General features: G+C 40.0%; 1 protein-coding gene across 2 annotated transcripts in view; it reads right to left on the bottom strand.

The window, feature by feature from the left end:
* The window catches only part of Srgap1 (SLIT-ROBO Rho GTPase activating protein 1), a 233,201-nt gene that overhangs the window by 81,198 nt on the left and 135,346 nt on the right, over positions 1 to 16,657 (bottom strand). For both annotated transcript variants that reach the window (XM_013023272.1, XM_013023263.1), the window contains exon 4: positions 14,929 to 14,991. In XM_013023272.1, coding sequence (XP_012878726.1) covers positions 14,929 to 14,991 — 63 coding nt within the window. The remainder of the gene's footprint in view (positions 1 to 14,928; positions 14,992 to 16,657) is intronic.

The raw sequence follows: 16,657 nt of genomic DNA, 5'->3' as shown, positions 1-16,657 counted from the left end.
AAAAAAAATCAAAGTTCGGTTCCCACTGAATGCTTATTGCTTATTATTAAGGACAATCCTTAATAGAACCAGAGTAATTCAAGGGCTCTCTGCATAAGAAAATAGCATTTACACTGTTTGTGTTTTCTGCGAGAGGTGGACTGCTTTCTTCCTCATCTTCAGGATCTTGTGTTCTCGTCTTGGAAATCTGAGAAGTGAGCTCTGCTGGACATAGCTAGTCCACGTGATCTCTTAGGCTTTTCTTAACTCTAAAATCCTATTGCTATGAAGTTCAGGTTTTCAGATAATAATCTGAATGTTAGCAACTAAATATAGTAGGAGAGAATAAAGCAATATACTGCCAGCAGCTAAAGGGGTTGATTCTTCTCAGTGTCCGGGTAGATGGCACATACATTTTCACCGAAAAGAAAAACACCATGGAAGTGGAGGTGTGGCTGAAGGGGCAGAATGCTAGTCTTAGGCAAAAAAAAAAAAAAAAGCCAAGCTATATGGTCTGAGGTCCCGAGTTCGAGCCCCAGTACAGGTGACAAATACAAGCAAGCAAGCAAAAAAAAAAAAAAAAACAAAGCCTCAGAAAACCAACAAACTATACTAATAATCTCCTCATGCTTCTGTGGACTTGAGAAAGCCAGCACTATAGCAGACGAAGCTAGGCATATAAGATGCCTCTGGAATTCTCCAGAGGTTTTCATCTACTCTGCCTCAGAGAGAATATCCAGAAATGAACTCTGCCTCTTGTCGTCTGTCTGGCGCACTGCTATATTGATGAACTTGATTCAGGGTTATCTATCATTGCAGGAACTTTAATTAGCTCCCCTACTGATTATTGATCAACCATCAAGGGCTCATTAGGGAGGAAAACCCAGAAGTCCTTGGCAGGTACGAGGCTGACACACAGATAAGGAACACGCTTCTATTTTCAACGGCTACACTGAAGCTAAGGTAGGACATTAGTATTTTCAAAATGGTAAACTGAATAATATTTGTAAGCATTAATAATACAAATTACAATTTAGCTTCATAAGATTTTGCATCATTCATAAAAATGATACACAACTCGTATAAAGACGATAAATTATTTTATAGCCCATGAAAAAGAAAATGTTTCTATTTGTAAGGGAGTAAGCTGTATTTACTGATCAGTGTGAGCTCGCTCAATTTCCAGCGGTTATTAGAGGCAGTTTCTAATTTTAAGTTTGAGTCACGGACATGACTGCTGGTTTCTTTTAATCACTAAGAAACTTCTGACAAACATTCACACTCAGCAAGAATATCCCCAGTTCTCTGTTCGACACATAGGTCTCCTTCTTTGTCTTCATGAATATTACTAGAAATCTAATTACATTTTATTCTTTACTGACTGTGCTAGTTCATTAGATCATAAGACAATTTTTCATCACCATAATCAACAATTTCATATTAAGACACATACGAACCTACTTTTCATTATCAGACAATTTTAACATGGGGTATCATCTTACCCAATAAGTTCCTTTGTTTGCCAAAGATTATCATGCTTTCTTATCTTTCAGTATTTCACTGTTGGAAATAGAGAAGTGAGGGCAGTATTTGAAGAAAGCTGAGCTCAAAGCCAGCACTGGGGGCTCACACCTTAATCTTAGCTACTCAGGAGTCTGAGATCTTAAGATCCTGGTTCAAAGCCAGCTGAGGGAGACAAATTGGAGAAATTTTTATTTCTAATTAGCCAGGAAAAAGATGGAAGTGGAGGTGTGGCTCAAGTGATAGAGTGACATTCATGAGCAAAAAAACTCAGCAAAAGTGTGAGATCTTGGGTTTAAGACCCAGTACTAGTGTGCACACAGGAATACAAACACACACACACACACACACACACACAAACACACACACACACACAAGGCTGAACTCAGTACCCTACTTTTGTTTTTGCTTTTTTTAAATCACTGACTGGCTAACATTTTAACAATAGCAGAGGCCTTGGAGTTCTCTACCCAAGCAATGTAGTTTCCCAGACTCCTATTTGGAAATACCCTTCCTGCCAGCCTATATCATGAAACTCAGGCTTCTGCTTCTTCAGGAAGCCTCTAGAATGGAGGCCTCTATCTGACCCAGCATCTAGCACTGTAGGTGGGAATAGCTCACCAATTTGGCTCACTGATGACAGAACTGAGCGCTGTTCTTGGATGACATTGTCTCATTTTCAGACCCCCTCCCGTCAGCCACTTTGTATGTATGACCTGGGTGCAAGAGAGTTAATTCTATAACCAGAATACTTTTAGAATTTGCCATTTAACTGACTTAGACACAGTGCACAAATTCAGAGATTTAGGCTGAATGCCAAGTAACTTCATGCCATAAACTCAGGACCTTCCAAGTCGAGACCCCCTCACATACTTGCCAAAGAGCCACCCTCCAGAAAAGATCACTGTCTTAAAAAGAGAGCTCATTCTATTTCTGAACAACGCTAATAATCAAACTCAGAATTCAGGCTGCCTGAGTTTAAATCCTACTCTTGCCTTTTACCATGCTCCTTAGTTTGTTCACATATAAATTAGGAATAAGAATAGTAGCTATCAGGTTCTGGTGAAGAGATAATGAATTCATACATAACAGGCTCTTGCAATGTAACTGGCGCATAATGAATTCTTAATGAATTCGATTACAATGAACAACACAGCGTACCCTTCCTATGATATTTGATATGGTCCATGATGTCTCCCACATTTATACTGTGGCATCTTAACTCTAAGGTGATGGGATCAGGGGAACACAATCAGGTAATTAGGTCGGAGGGAAGAAAGCTCTCATAAATGAAAGGAGTGCCAATACAAAATAGGCCTAGACAGACTGCTTTCTTCATCTCAGACTTCTTAGTCTTTAGAATGATGTGAAATAAATTTCTGTTGCGTAAAATCAACCTAGTATGTAGTGTTTTGTTATAACAGCCCAAGCAGATGAAGGCCATAGTTTTTAAGTCTACAAGAGACCTAGCCCAAGAAAGGCTTATATGTATATTTCTAAATATGTGAAAGGGCTGGGGAGCAAAGTGGGAGTCTTTGTTTTATGGATCAAAGAAATGGGCTACAAAGAGACTTAACGCTTGCCCAACAAGTCAATAACGTCAGGCACCAGGAAGGTTATCTAGAAAGTTCTTCATAGTTCTTTCCTATGAAGTCTTCAGAGGCATTGAAATATAAATTAAATCTACTGAAAAAAAATAGCCACAAGTTCGTGCATGGAATACATATTAACTCAGGTCACAGGGAAGCAATAGCTTTGGGTTGCAAAGGAGAAGTTATGAGCAGTTGGCACCGTTGAAGAGGAAAGCTCATACATAATGAAAGAGCATCAAGGTACTAGAATTTCAAAGTCACCTGTGACTTTAAATATTTAGTTCTTTTCAGGAAAGTGTTTCACACATCTTCAATGTTGCGTGTGTACCAGGCATCTAAGTTACAAAGTGCAGTATATAAAATATTTAAGGAGAGGACACAAGACATCTGGAATCTAAAAAGTCATAAAAGATGCTTAGAATTACAGCTTCAACTGAAATAGAAACTCAGGTGCAGAAACCTGTTCTTTCTATGAACAATAGTTTGGAATTTCACACATACCTCCTGTCCCTCAAATTAAATACTCCTCACTCCATTAAAAAAGAATAAAAAGAAGAAAGTGAGAGGCTTTGTTAATCTGTGCAAAAGAGCCTTTTGAATTTTCTAACAGCTTTTAAGTGTGTTGATTTTCTTTGTTGTTGCCCGTGTGTGTGCGCGCGCGCACTTGCGTTTAAATAATCTCATTTTAGTAATGGTCTGGGAAATCATTCAACTTCTGCTTTCTCCCTGTATAATAGCTCTAGAAGGAAATTCTATGAATGTATCTTGTGCTTTTCCTAACTCTAGGACTTGGTTCATGCTGCTTCTTTCGCTTGGATGGCTTTTCCCTCTCCCACCTGTCCTATTATTGTAAGCCTGACTATGCTTGTAAATCCATTCTCAGACCTTTTCCTCTGCAATTGTTCCTCAATCCTCAATGTGTAGCTCATTGTTGAATCTCCAAGCTTCTCTGTCTGAGCCTGTTGGTACATGATGATTGTTAGTCAGGGTCTGCAGGGGATTTATTCCAAGATCCCTCAACAATATCACAATCTGTGTGGGGATGCTCAAGCCCTTTATAAAAAATGGCATAAGCTATGCCATCTGCCTGCATTTCTTCAATCATGTATACATAACTTAAAATACCTAATGATATGTAAATAAATGGGTAGTATTCTGTATTATGCAGGGAATAATGACAAATTGTGTATACATTCCATAGAGAGCTTGAATTCAGGGCCTGTTGATCTCACACAGCTTTTTCTCTCATTGCTAGTGTTCTAACATATGTACCATGTGTCCAGTCTGGCTTTTTGCTAGTTGATTAGAGAAAACTTGTCTACTGGAGCCCCATATTTCAGCCTTCTGAGTACCCAGGATTATACAAGTGAGCTACTGGCACCAGGCTTAACTTCGATTTTTTTTTCTTCTGGTACTGGGGCTTAAATGCAGGGCCTCACACTCTTGGTTAGCTTTTCCCACTCACAGTGGTACTCTAACACTTGAGCCATGCCTCCAGTTCCAGGACCTTATTTTTTTTTTTAAAAAAATAGTTTCCATCCACAGTTGTTTAATCCACAGATGGAAAGCTCTTGAGCAGGGGGAACTGTAATGGTCCATTTTTGTTATAATCTCCAGTTAAAAAGTGAGCAAAGTATGTGGCTAACACCCTTACCCTAGTCTGGACTTCCCTGCTGTGTGGTCTTGGGCAAGGTACTTCCCTGTGCCTCCACTGTCTCATAGGGCTGTTGTAGCAATCTAAAGAGCTAATGGGAAGTACAGTATCATATTTTGTACAAAGATGAGCTGTTATGTTATCTTGCCCTCTGCTACACTAAACCCCCTGAGAAGGCCTGGTCATACCTGAGGCTTTTGGCATGCAGCATACGCACACACCTCACAGGAACCTACTTGCTATTCTGAATGCACGTAAAGCATGCGTTTCTTTATATATATATATATATATATATATATATATATATATACATACATATATATGTATATATAATTGTTATTGTAGAGGTGATATACAGAGGGGTTACAGTAATGTAAGTCAGGTAATGAGTACATTTCTTTTTAAACCATGTCTCTTCTTCCCCTGTTCTGTTTTGTTTCCCTCCCATCCCCATCCACAAGTTGTATAGTTCATTTTCCACATAGTGTCTAGTGAGTATCGTTGCTGCATTTGCTTACCTTTTGTTTCATTTTTCCTGTGCCCCTTAACCTCCTGAAGACAAATAAACTAACAAAGAAGACAAAAGGAAAAGACAACAAAAACAGCAACAACAAAAATCTCTAAACAAAAGTGTGAGTTTTAATTCCAACCTGGCTGAATTAGCACTAGGGCTTTAATGAATTGCTTTATACTTCTGGGTTTTGGGATAGTCTTCCAAAAAGAGGAGGCTTTCCTGCCTTCTGCCTCCTTCCTTCATGGGTTTAGAACTCAGAGTGTCATACTAAGCAAGTGCTCTACCACTTGAGTCACACACTCAGCCCTACTTCAGTCATTTCTTTCTTCTTCTTCTTCTTTTTTTTTGGTCATGGGGCCTGGGTACTAGCCCTCAGCTCTTCAGCTCAAGGGCACTCTACCACTTGAGCCACAGTGCCACTTCCAGCTTTTTCTGCTTATGTGATGCTGAGGAATCGAATCCAGGGCCTCATGCATGCAAGGCAAGCACTCTACCACTGAGCCACCTTCCCAGCCCTAGTTTGGTCATTTCTAAATGCCCATTTCTTGCTAAAATTCTATTAGGCTATGAGAGTACTAAGTTCATGTAATCCTGTGAGTTAAAAATTAGACAGGAAGCCGGGCGCTGGTGGCTCACGCCTGTAATCCTAGCTACTCAGGAAGCTGAGATCTGAGGATCGCGGTTCAAAGCCAGCCTGGGCAGGAGAGACCATGAGACTCCTATCTCCAATAAACCACCAGAAAACCGGAAGTGGCACTGTAGCTCAAGTGGTAGAGCGCTCGCCTTGAGCTGAAGAGCTGAGGGACAGTGCCCAGGCCCAGAGTTCAAGCCCCACGACTGACAAAAAAAAAATTAGACAGGAAGAGGTAAGTTGAACTGGCTCACCTATAATTCAACTGATTTACATCTTTATTTACTTCACATGATTTCTTGCATCCCTAACAGTTAGCATTTCTGGCTTATAACTTGTTTTGGAAAAACCACCACATGTAATTAACACTAAATTTATGTCCAGCAGCTGAGTGCTGGTGGCTCACACCTATAATCCTAGCTACTCAGGAGGCTAAGATCTGAGGATCATGGTCCAAAGCCAGCCTGGGCAGGAAGGTCTGTGAGACTCTTATTTCCAATAAACTACTCAGAAAAAGCTGGAAGTGGTGCTGTGACTCAGTGGTAGGGCAGTAGCTTTAAGTACAGGGAGGCTCAGGGATAGAGCCTTCGCCCTGAATTCAAGCCCCAGGATGAGAAAAAAAATGCTATACATATTATATATATATACATATATAGGCTTGCTAAATAATAATAAATAGAAATATGCATCTTTTTTGTGTGTGTATGTGTGTGCATGTGTGCACACACACGTGTGCACAACACACACATATATACACGCGCGTGCACACGCATGCATGCTGGTCTTAGGGCTTGAACTCAGGGCTTGAGCACTGTCCCTGAGCATTTTTTTCTCAAGCCTAGCTCTGGAGCACAGCTCCACTTTGGCTATTTGTTGGTGGTTAATTGGAGATAAGCGTCTCACCAAGTTTCCTGCCCTGGCTGGCTTTGAACCTCAATCTTCAGATCTTCCTAAGTAGCTAGGATTACAGGCATGAGCCACTGGTGCCTGCATAAAACTAAACATCTTAATAACCCAATAAAAACCATTCATATTAAAGCATCAAAGCATCCAAACCATTTTAAAGTCATAATGATATATTTCAGAATGTAGTAGTTTAGGTAAAATACTGTTGGACTAATAATCTTAATATGAAACCTTTTTAGATATATTTTCTTTTCTTTTTTCTTTTTGGATTATAGTGAAGTATACAAATGCTTTCTCTCATTTATTTAGTTTTTATTTTTGCTGGTTTGGGGACTTGAATTCAAGTCCTGATGCTGTCTCTGAGCTTCTTTTGCCCAAGTGCTCTACCACTTGAACCAAAGCACCACTTCTAGCTTTTTTGAGTAGTTTATTGGAGATAAGAGCCTCACAGATTTTCCTGCCTGTGCTGGCTTCAAACCACGATCCTCAGATCTCAGCCTCCTGAGTAGCTAAGATTACAGGTGTGAGCCACTGGCACCCGGCTCTTTCTCATTTTTAAGTGAGGGCCAGAGAGGAATTCCTACTACTTATTTGCAAGACAGCCATTTGTGGTTTAAAAGCACCAGATGTAGCTGATTCTCAAATCTTATTGAGAAAACTAGAACTCTAAGCAGGAGCTCAAGAACAATTAATATGGTAAATAATGCTGCAATAAATATAGTCGTGCTGGTATATGCCCCTCAGTAGATGAATGGATCAAGAAAATGTGGTATATATATACATAATGGAATTCTATGCCTCCATCAGAAAGAATGACATTGCCCCATTTTTAGGAAATGTAAAGACTTGGAAAAAATTATATTAAGTGAAGTAATCCAGGCCCAAAGAAACATAGGTCCCATGGTTTCCTTTATTTGCAATAACTAGTATATGTCTGAGACAAGCAGAAAAGGTCAGATAAGTTGATGTTAGGCAAAATGAACCCCAAGATAAGGACTCAAGTGGTTTTTCTTTCTTGCTATTGTTTCTACCATATATATATAAGGTGATTTTTTTTTGTTGCTTTGTATGTCCTTCCCCCATGGTATAACCCCTGTTTTCACTATATTTGATGTCGGTATAATTTGGGGAGGAGAAGGGAAAAAACAAATTGTTTAAATAGGGATACAGATGGACCCATTGCAACAATGAGATTACAAGACTTTATGTCGAAAAACAAACTTTGGTGGGGGGTGGGCAGGGATGGTAAAGGGAAACAAAAGAGGAGGCAACAAGGTTTGATTAGAAATGTACTCATGCTGGGAAGGTGGCTCAGTGGTAGAGTGCTTGCCTTGCATGCATGAGGCCCTGGGTTCGATTCCTCAGCAGCACATAAGCAGAAAAAAAAAGCCAGAAGTGGTGCTGTGGCTCAAGTGGTGGAGAGCTAGCCTTGAGCTGAAGAGCTGAGGGACAGCGCCCAGGCCCAGAGTTCAGGCCCACAACCAGACCCACAAAAGAAATGTACTCATTACCTTGCTCATGTAATTGTAACGCCTCTGCATGGTATTTTCATAATAAAAAAACATTAATAAAAAAGGAACAATTAATATTGATTAGGAGGATGTCCTACACAATATCTGCACATAAATTTCTTATCAAGCAACGACCATCAAGTCTTCCTAAAGTGGTAATCTTATACATCCCAATCATCTGGGGAGGGGAAATGAAGCATTCTCCACCTAGTTCTCCAAATCTAGGATTAGAAAGTGTGTATCAAAGCTGAATTCAGAGGTTATGGGCAAGGAGTCAGGTGGCCCATCCCAGTGTCTAGCAGTCAAAGCCAGGAAGGGTATATGTAATAAGTTTGGTGTCTTCAATCTCTAAATAGACTGAATGAAAACAAGACGAAACCATCACCACCACCAAAACAACAACAAAACCAAATTTCCCATGTAGCATGATGTGTTCTGCCAGTGAGGTTTTCAATGTAGGAGAGAGTTCATGTGTTCTTTTCTTCCTATCTCCTGTTTAGTGTTTTTTCTGAGACTCCGGCCTTTTTGTCATCCATCGGTCAAAGGAGTGAATTTTCCATTTCACTACAGATATAGGTATTTCAAATACTCAAAATGTTCTCAAGCTAAAATACATACTTATCCCCTCCCAAAAAATTTAAAGGTATTTTTTTAACAGCTCTTTGAGGCTCACTCAGAGAAAAATCTGTTAGAAGGTGGCAGGTTATCTTGGGCTTTTTAAGAGTGACTCTTCAACCTTGCCTAGGGCATGCTTCCTCTGAGAGGAGAGTTAGCCCTTCCTGTGTGGGAGCTCCCTGAGCTCTAAGCCTCAGCCCTGTCCTCAGCAGTGAGACACTGGTTTTGCAAGGAAGGGCTTGAAATAACAAGCAGCAGCCCATTCCTTCAAAAAAAAAAAACCTGTTATAAACCAAATAGCTTCCAAGATATAGAAAGACCACTTGTCCTTACTGGCAACTATATGTCCCAAGTTGCTGGGCCTTGGAGTTTAAACTGGGAAGAGCTTCTACTGGCCATTTACCTTGGTTAGGCAAATTGGAATTTATCTTAGAAGGAAGAAAACAAAGCTAAATAGAACAAGATAATGTTGTTGTTGTGCTGCTGCAGCTTATTTGGCTGTTTGGTTGGTTGATTTAGATTTTTGAGAGAATCTCACTTCAAACCTCAGCCTGGCCTCAGACTGGGATTATAGAGGAGCAATGCCAGGCCCACCTTAGATCTAAGCTGTAATCACGGTGCATATATACAACTCGCAGAGCCGACACATATCACATTAAAGATACCTGAGTTTGCATTTTTGAGAGGCATCCAAAATGGACATATCCTAATATATTTTTAAAATTATCTTTAAGCAGCTGTACAAAGGAGTTTCAGTTCAACATGTCAATTTAAGAGTACAACACATCTTGCTCAATGTCACTTCTTATATGGTTTTTCCTCATCTCTCCAACATATTCTAATATTAAAGCTGAACAGATAAAGCTCTTTGACTTTGCCCATTTCACAATTCATCTAGTAGTGGGGAAACTTCCAGACTTTTCCAAGAGAAAAGCGCTTTGCCTCTGAATTTCATCAAGTCTTTGGGTCAGGGTCTGCCTTTCCCCACTTCCACCTCCCTAATACATCCTTCCCTAAGGAGCTGAGCAGTGAGCAGTTGATGGGCTTTGGGAACAGAACTGGGTTTAGATTTTAGATGAGTATTGACCCCACTGTGCGATCTTGAGCTAATTACTCAGTTTAATTCCTGTTTGTGAAACTGGAATTAGGACTACCTGCCTCATAGGACTGCTGTGGGAATGAAGAAGCTAATGAGCCTGCCTGGCAGTATGGCTGGGATAAATACAGATGAATTCAGTTCTTTTCCTTGTGATTGCCTGGAACTGGAGGATGTACTACCTGTGAAGGGTAGCCATCGCTGTGTGAGGCTAAGGCCATGGTGTGGTAATAAATGACACATAATGAACAATCGATTTCTTGTGTATTTATCATGGTGCTTAGAAGTAGTTTACCAGGACAGCAGACTTTGTTTTATAAAATGCGGTAAAGACAACTAAACGAAGTGAAGTATTAGCAGAGGGCAAGTCATTGTGAAAATATATCATAACCTTTTGAGATTTTGATATTGAGACAATCTGAACACTTTGGTGACTGGTTTTATGATGAGCCCTTACTGGGCTGACTGAAGGCAAATTTTGTGTTGAACGCTGTCTCATTCCCTAACCTTTTGTGCCATCTTTTCTCTCTGTTTCTGCCTTCCCCTTTCCTACCTCCCCAGCACAGCTCTATTAACATTTACTACTGGTTCTGTTTTCTTTCTTTAATTGGCACATCCAAATAGTACAAAGGGGGGCTGGGAAGGTGGCTCAGTGGTAGAGTGCTTGCCTTGTGTGCATGAAGCCCTGGGTTCGATTAGTCAGCACCACATAAGCAGAAAAAGCCGGAACTCAAGTGGTAGAGTACTAGCCTTGAGCTGAAGAGAAGGAGAGCACCCAGGCCCAGAGTTCAGGCCCTATGACTGATCAAAAAAAAAAAAAAAATAGTACAAAGGGGTAGGGTTTCATTGTAATATGCTCACATATGCATATAATATGTTTTGATCAAATTCACTCCCTCTTCTACTGTTTCTTACCCCCCCCCCATTTTAAGACAGTTGCTAGTAGGTTTCATTATTAGATTTTCACACACATACACACTCACACACACAGAGTACTGTTGTATTTACCCCTATTCATCACTCTCTTTTTCCCCTCATCCCTTTACCATCCTACCCCTTTGATTCTGTTTTCTCAGTCAAGTTGCCATCCTTGTCCTTTGTGTATAAATATTTATTGAAGAGAAAAAGCATACCCAGATTGAGAATCCCTAACCCTCAAATCCAAAACCTGAAATTCACAACTTTTTAAAGGTTGACATGAGGCTCATTGACTCTTCCTCTTCTTAGATGCAAACATTCTAAGTGTGTATATGGATGAGATTAACATGAGAATCAGTAGATCCAGGAAAGCAGATTCCTGTCCTCAGTAAAGTCAAGCATTATACTTGGTGGCCTGCATTGAACTGAAAGGCTGGGCAAGAAAGTCCATTCTCTCTGTATTACAGGTTTTTAGTCAAGACATAGATGATTCAGATATGGGCTTGAACTGCAACTTATACCATAGCCTTTCCTGGTTCTCAGGCCTTAGGACTGAGGTTAAAATGATATCCTAGCCTGTCCTTGATATCCTGGGTCTCCAGTTTGCTCCCTGCAGATCTTGGGACTTTTATCCTCCATAACTGTGATGGATAATTCCTTATAATGTACACCCTCCCCCACACACAATTACTTTTGTTTCTCTGGAAAACCCAGGCTAATAAATATACTCAGAGACATAAATAGTTTCTCAGGGACCCAGGACTAGTAAATACTGGAGTTGGGATCCGAATATAAGTCTGATGACTGCCAATTCAATCCTTTTATTTCATTATGACACAACACTCTCCTGGTTTCAAAAATTCTATTCCCAAGTTTGCTAATTCTACCTTTTAGTTCTCCTTCCAAAGTTAGTACTTGCCTCCAAGAAAGTGAATAGCTTATTAGACTCAGGAAGTAAGTCTGTGGATCTTGGATTACCCTTTTACTTTTTAGCCCAAAGAGTTCCATCTTTTATACGTATAAATGAATATTTTAAGGTACAGGTTGTGCTGGATGCTGGTGGCTCACGCCTGTAATCATAGCTCCTCAGGAAGGTGAGATCTGAGGATTGCGGTCCAAAGCAATCATGGGCAGAAAAGTCCTTGTGAGACTCTTATCTCCAGTCAACCACTCAAAACCCATAAGTGGAGCTGTGGCCCAAAGTGGTAGTGTTAGCCTTGAGCACAAAGAGGCTCTGAGTTCAAGCCCCAGAACTGGCAACAACAACAAAACAACAACAAACAGATTGCTGCCACTGAACCACGTGCTCAACTTTTCACTTACATTTTTGTTAGAGTAATATTAATGCCATCAATTCTAAAAGAATACAACTGAGCAGGTAATCAACTGTTTAACATCTCTGTGTTTTGTTGGAAGCTTTAACATTTAGAGACCTCATTTAGAAAACTTTCACCAACCCATAGCAATAGAGATAGAGACAGTAATGCAAACAGGTACTGAAGTCAGCTCTAACCTGAAGTCCCACTTGACTTACTGGATAACCTCCGCCAAGCCATGATGAGCCCACAGGTTCCTTATCTGCAGAATCTGCATCATGAATGTCACTACCTTTCAATGGCACTCTATGAGGTAATGTAAGTAATGTGGTGGGCAGAATAATGAGTGCATACATAATAAGCATATAACTGGTAGTGACTCTGACAGGTATGGCTAGTTCCAAATGATAACCCCCTTTTCTTTCAAATTGGCAGAATTTTCATTAAAAAAAGCGGGGGGGGGGGAGAGGGAGGGGCTAGAATTGAACTGGCTAGCTAAAAGACTACAATTCCCAGAACTCTATGCAGCTGGATGGGACCCTTCTAAATCCTGATCAATAAGATACATGTGAAAGGCAATGTAAGACTTCCATTATGTCTCCTTAATAGACGAGGGACTTTCTTTTCTTCCCTTCCTCCATTCTGTTTCCAAGAAGCAGAGGTAATGGCTGGACTCTAGCAAATACAGTATCTGGTATTACAACAGCAGATACTGCACCCTGGATTAGGAGAAGCCCCATGGCTTTATGTAACGTCTGCATCAACTCCAGGCTGCCAATCTCTGGACACCTCTCATGAGTAGGGGGATATAAATCTTCTGTCTTGATGTGAGTGCTTCTGTTACTTGAGGCCAAATTAATCTTAACAGTTTTTGTTGCTCCTGGTGGTAGTCAAAATGTCCAAATGAAGTTTTGAACCCATTTTGAGGGTTCATTTTTGCAAATAAACGGCAAAATAGGACATAAATACAGAAAAGGAGCTGCAGGTCTTCAAAGCTATTCATCCTGTCTAGGTTAGTCTTGATTGTCATCTTGATTGGATTGAGAAGTGCCTGGTAGATTAAGAAGGCACAGGGGCTGGGAAGGTGGCTCAGTGGTAGAGCACTTGCCTTGCATGCATGAGGCCCTGGGTTCAATTCCTCAGCACCACATAAGAAAAAAGCCGGAAGTGCCACTGTGGCTCAAGTGGTAGAGCGCTAGCCTTGAGCTGAAGAGCTGAGGGACAGTGCCCAGGCCCAGAGTTCAGGCCCCACAACCAGACCCGCCCACCCCCCCAAAAAAGAAATTAACACACAGAAATAACCAGTTCCTAAGTACAGATGTAGTAGATATGTTATATTAAAATACAAATTATATACACATTAAAAAACCCTTATAGGAAGTGGCGCTGTGGCACAAGTGGTAGAGCGCTAGCCTTGAGCTGAAGAGCTGAGGGGCAGTGCCCAGGCCCAGAGTTCAAGCCCCACTACCAACAAAAAACAACAACAACAACAAAAAATACCCTTATAAACTTTATAAAGTACATTTTATAAAGCCATCACTCATCTTATAAGTCTAATTTAGTTTTCTTTAATTAGTAAGTATCAATGGGGCATAAAATGTAATTTCTCAAATTATATTTTGCACCCATGGATTTTCAGGAATAAATGAAATTTATTTTAAAAAAATCAAGAAAAATATTGTAATAATAAGTTTCAGGTATAATTTGCCTACAGAGAAAAATTCAAATCATCTTGTGCCATGAAAACATAAATACTTGTCATTAGCACAAAGTAATATAACTCATTTCTCATTGTCATTTTATTCTCTTAAAAATAAAACTGCTGAAAAACTCCCCAAAGCAATTTATATTTAAAAATATGACCAAATAAAAACTAAAATTTATGTGATATATCACTAAATTCAACTGGCAGTATTTCTAGTATTAGATTATTTAGATAAAGTAGTTTCAAGTGATTTAGCTTATTATATACAGTACTCTAAATAAAATCAATCAAACTTGTGTGTCAAATAAGGCATATTAATGCATGAAAGGTAATACAAATATTTACACACAAAAAAACAATTCATTGAATTGAAATAAGGAACAAGTAAAGCAACTCTAGTATGCACATCTAGACCTGGATATATGTATAGATCCCATATAAATCAACCAGTTCTTTAACTCAGGAGGCTGAGAACTGAGGATTGTGATTTTAAGCCGTCCAGGGTAGGAAAGCCTGTGAAATTCTTAATTACCAAGAAAGCCAGAAGTGGAACTGTGGCTCAAGTGGTAAGGCGTGAGTTTTGAGCACAAAAGCTGTGGAACAGTGTCCAGGTCCTGAGTTTAAGCCCAAGGACCAGTGCACACATGTACATGTGTACATGCATGCACACATACAAATACACACACAAATACCGTTTATGATTAAGGCATCTGTATTTTCTTAAAGAATGTTAACTGTATATGTGTATGCTTACTAGACACATACTTGTGCAAGCACATGTGTGCATGCACACACACAAACACACACACACAAACACACATGAACACAGCTTGGTCTCACTATTTAAACCAGATGAGCATGTAGCAGCTCTATAACTCTAGCTGAGAGCAAGTTCTCAAATGAGCATTGCTTCTACAAACCAGAAATCCAAACCAAGAACCCTTACAAAGAATAAAGACCATGTGCTTACCGTGTAAAGCTCATTAAGAACCTTCATTAAATCCTCATGAAGTTGGAATGCAATCTCTTTGCTCTGTAATTAAGAAGAAATTAAGGGAGAACATTTAAAAACATAATAGAAAATTGTTACTAAATTATTTGTATCTTAAAAGTCTACTGACTGAAAATAAAAGGATATGAAGAACATAAAAGAAAGTCTTGCTGGAAGTGCGCTGTGGCTCAAGTCGTAGAGCGCTAACCTTGAGCACAAAGAAGGGAAAGTGCCCAGGACCTGACTTCATGCCCCAGGACCAGCACCACCCCCCTCCAAAAAAGAAAACAATCTAGTCCCTGATGTAACTAAACATTATCACATGAATGGCCCTTCCTAATACCAAGTGTTGTGCTGATGGTCTCTAAGAGCTGGACATAAACAAATCGTTAGAGAGCTTGGGCGGCCCCCAAGAGCCACATCAGACTTTAAAAAGAAAACATAGTATCATGCTTGCAGAGAAGTTGTGCTACAGGACCAAAGTCATTAAGATGAATTTGAGCTGGGCATGAAGGTACACACCTATAATCCCAGCATCCAGGAGAATCATGAGTTCAGGCCAGTTGAGATACAGAGATATACATTAAAAAATGAAGACAAAAAAGAGAAGATATCTGCATTATTCTAATCTGTTAGTAAAAACCAAGCAAACAAAAAGACATTATTTAAAACCTGAGACTGGTTGCTCACATCTGTAATCCTAACTACTCAAGAGGCTTAGGTCTGGTGGATCATGGTTGGAAGCCAGCCCAAGCAGAAATATCCATGAGATTACATCTCCAAAATAAACACCACTATGGGTGCTAGACTGGAGATGTGGCTCAAGTGGTAGAGCACAAGTGGAGCAAGCAAGAAACTCTAAGTCCAGCACACAAGTATTCAAAAAACTAATCTCTCATTCTGAGAGTTTGCTAGAGGAAAATTCAAGTGTTATTTTCAGAAAGATCTGTAAGATATTTTCAAGGAAATCACATCTAAGCAACTTTATCTTTCTATTTTGCATTTATTATATAGTTGGCTATACAGAACAGAAAAAATGTGTAGCAGAGCATTAACTACAGGTAAAGCAGTAATGAAAGGATCCATGGGTTCATTTATGTATCTTCTTCTTGGCAGTCCAATGATTCTGAGGGCCAACACTGTATCTTTACCTGCTCTGCCTGGGCAAATGGAGACCTATCAGGAGACATTCAGTCTCCCTAGCACTGGCCTTGTGTGGGTACATAGGAAACTTCAACTACTTTCTAAATGACTTCAACAGCAATCTGAAATGTTGTGGCCTGTCACAGAAGAAGCAGTCACTGTATTTGCATTTGTATTTGTATCTGTTGGCCATTATTGGAGGGTAAAGAGAAGGCTTCAAGAAAACACTATTTAAGCTGGGCACGAGTTAGGATTACAAATCCTAACTACTCAGCAGGCTGAGAGCTGAGGATTGAGGTTCAAAGCCAGCCTGGGCAGGAAAGCCCATGAGACTCTTATTTCCAATTAACCACCAGAAAACTGGAAGTGGCGCTGTGGCTCACATGATAGAGTGCTAGCTTTGAGCTGAAGGGACAGTGCCCAGGCCCAGAATTCAAGCCCCATGACCGACAAAAAAAAAAAAAAGGAAAGAAGGAAGGAAGGAAGGGAGGGAGGGAGGGAGGAAGGGAGGGAGAAAGAAAGAAAGAAAGAAAGAAAGAAAGAAAGAAAGAAAGAAAGAAAGAAA

Source organism: Dipodomys ordii, unplaced genomic scaffold (assembly GCF_000151885.1).
Source record: "Dipodomys ordii isolate 6190 unplaced genomic scaffold, Dord_2.0 Scaffold3, whole genome shotgun sequence".
NCBI lineage: Eukaryota > Metazoa > Chordata > Mammalia > Rodentia > Heteromyidae > Dipodomys > Dipodomys ordii.
Note: the sequence above shows the minus strand (reverse complement) of the source record. Positions and strands in the feature narration are given on the sequence as shown.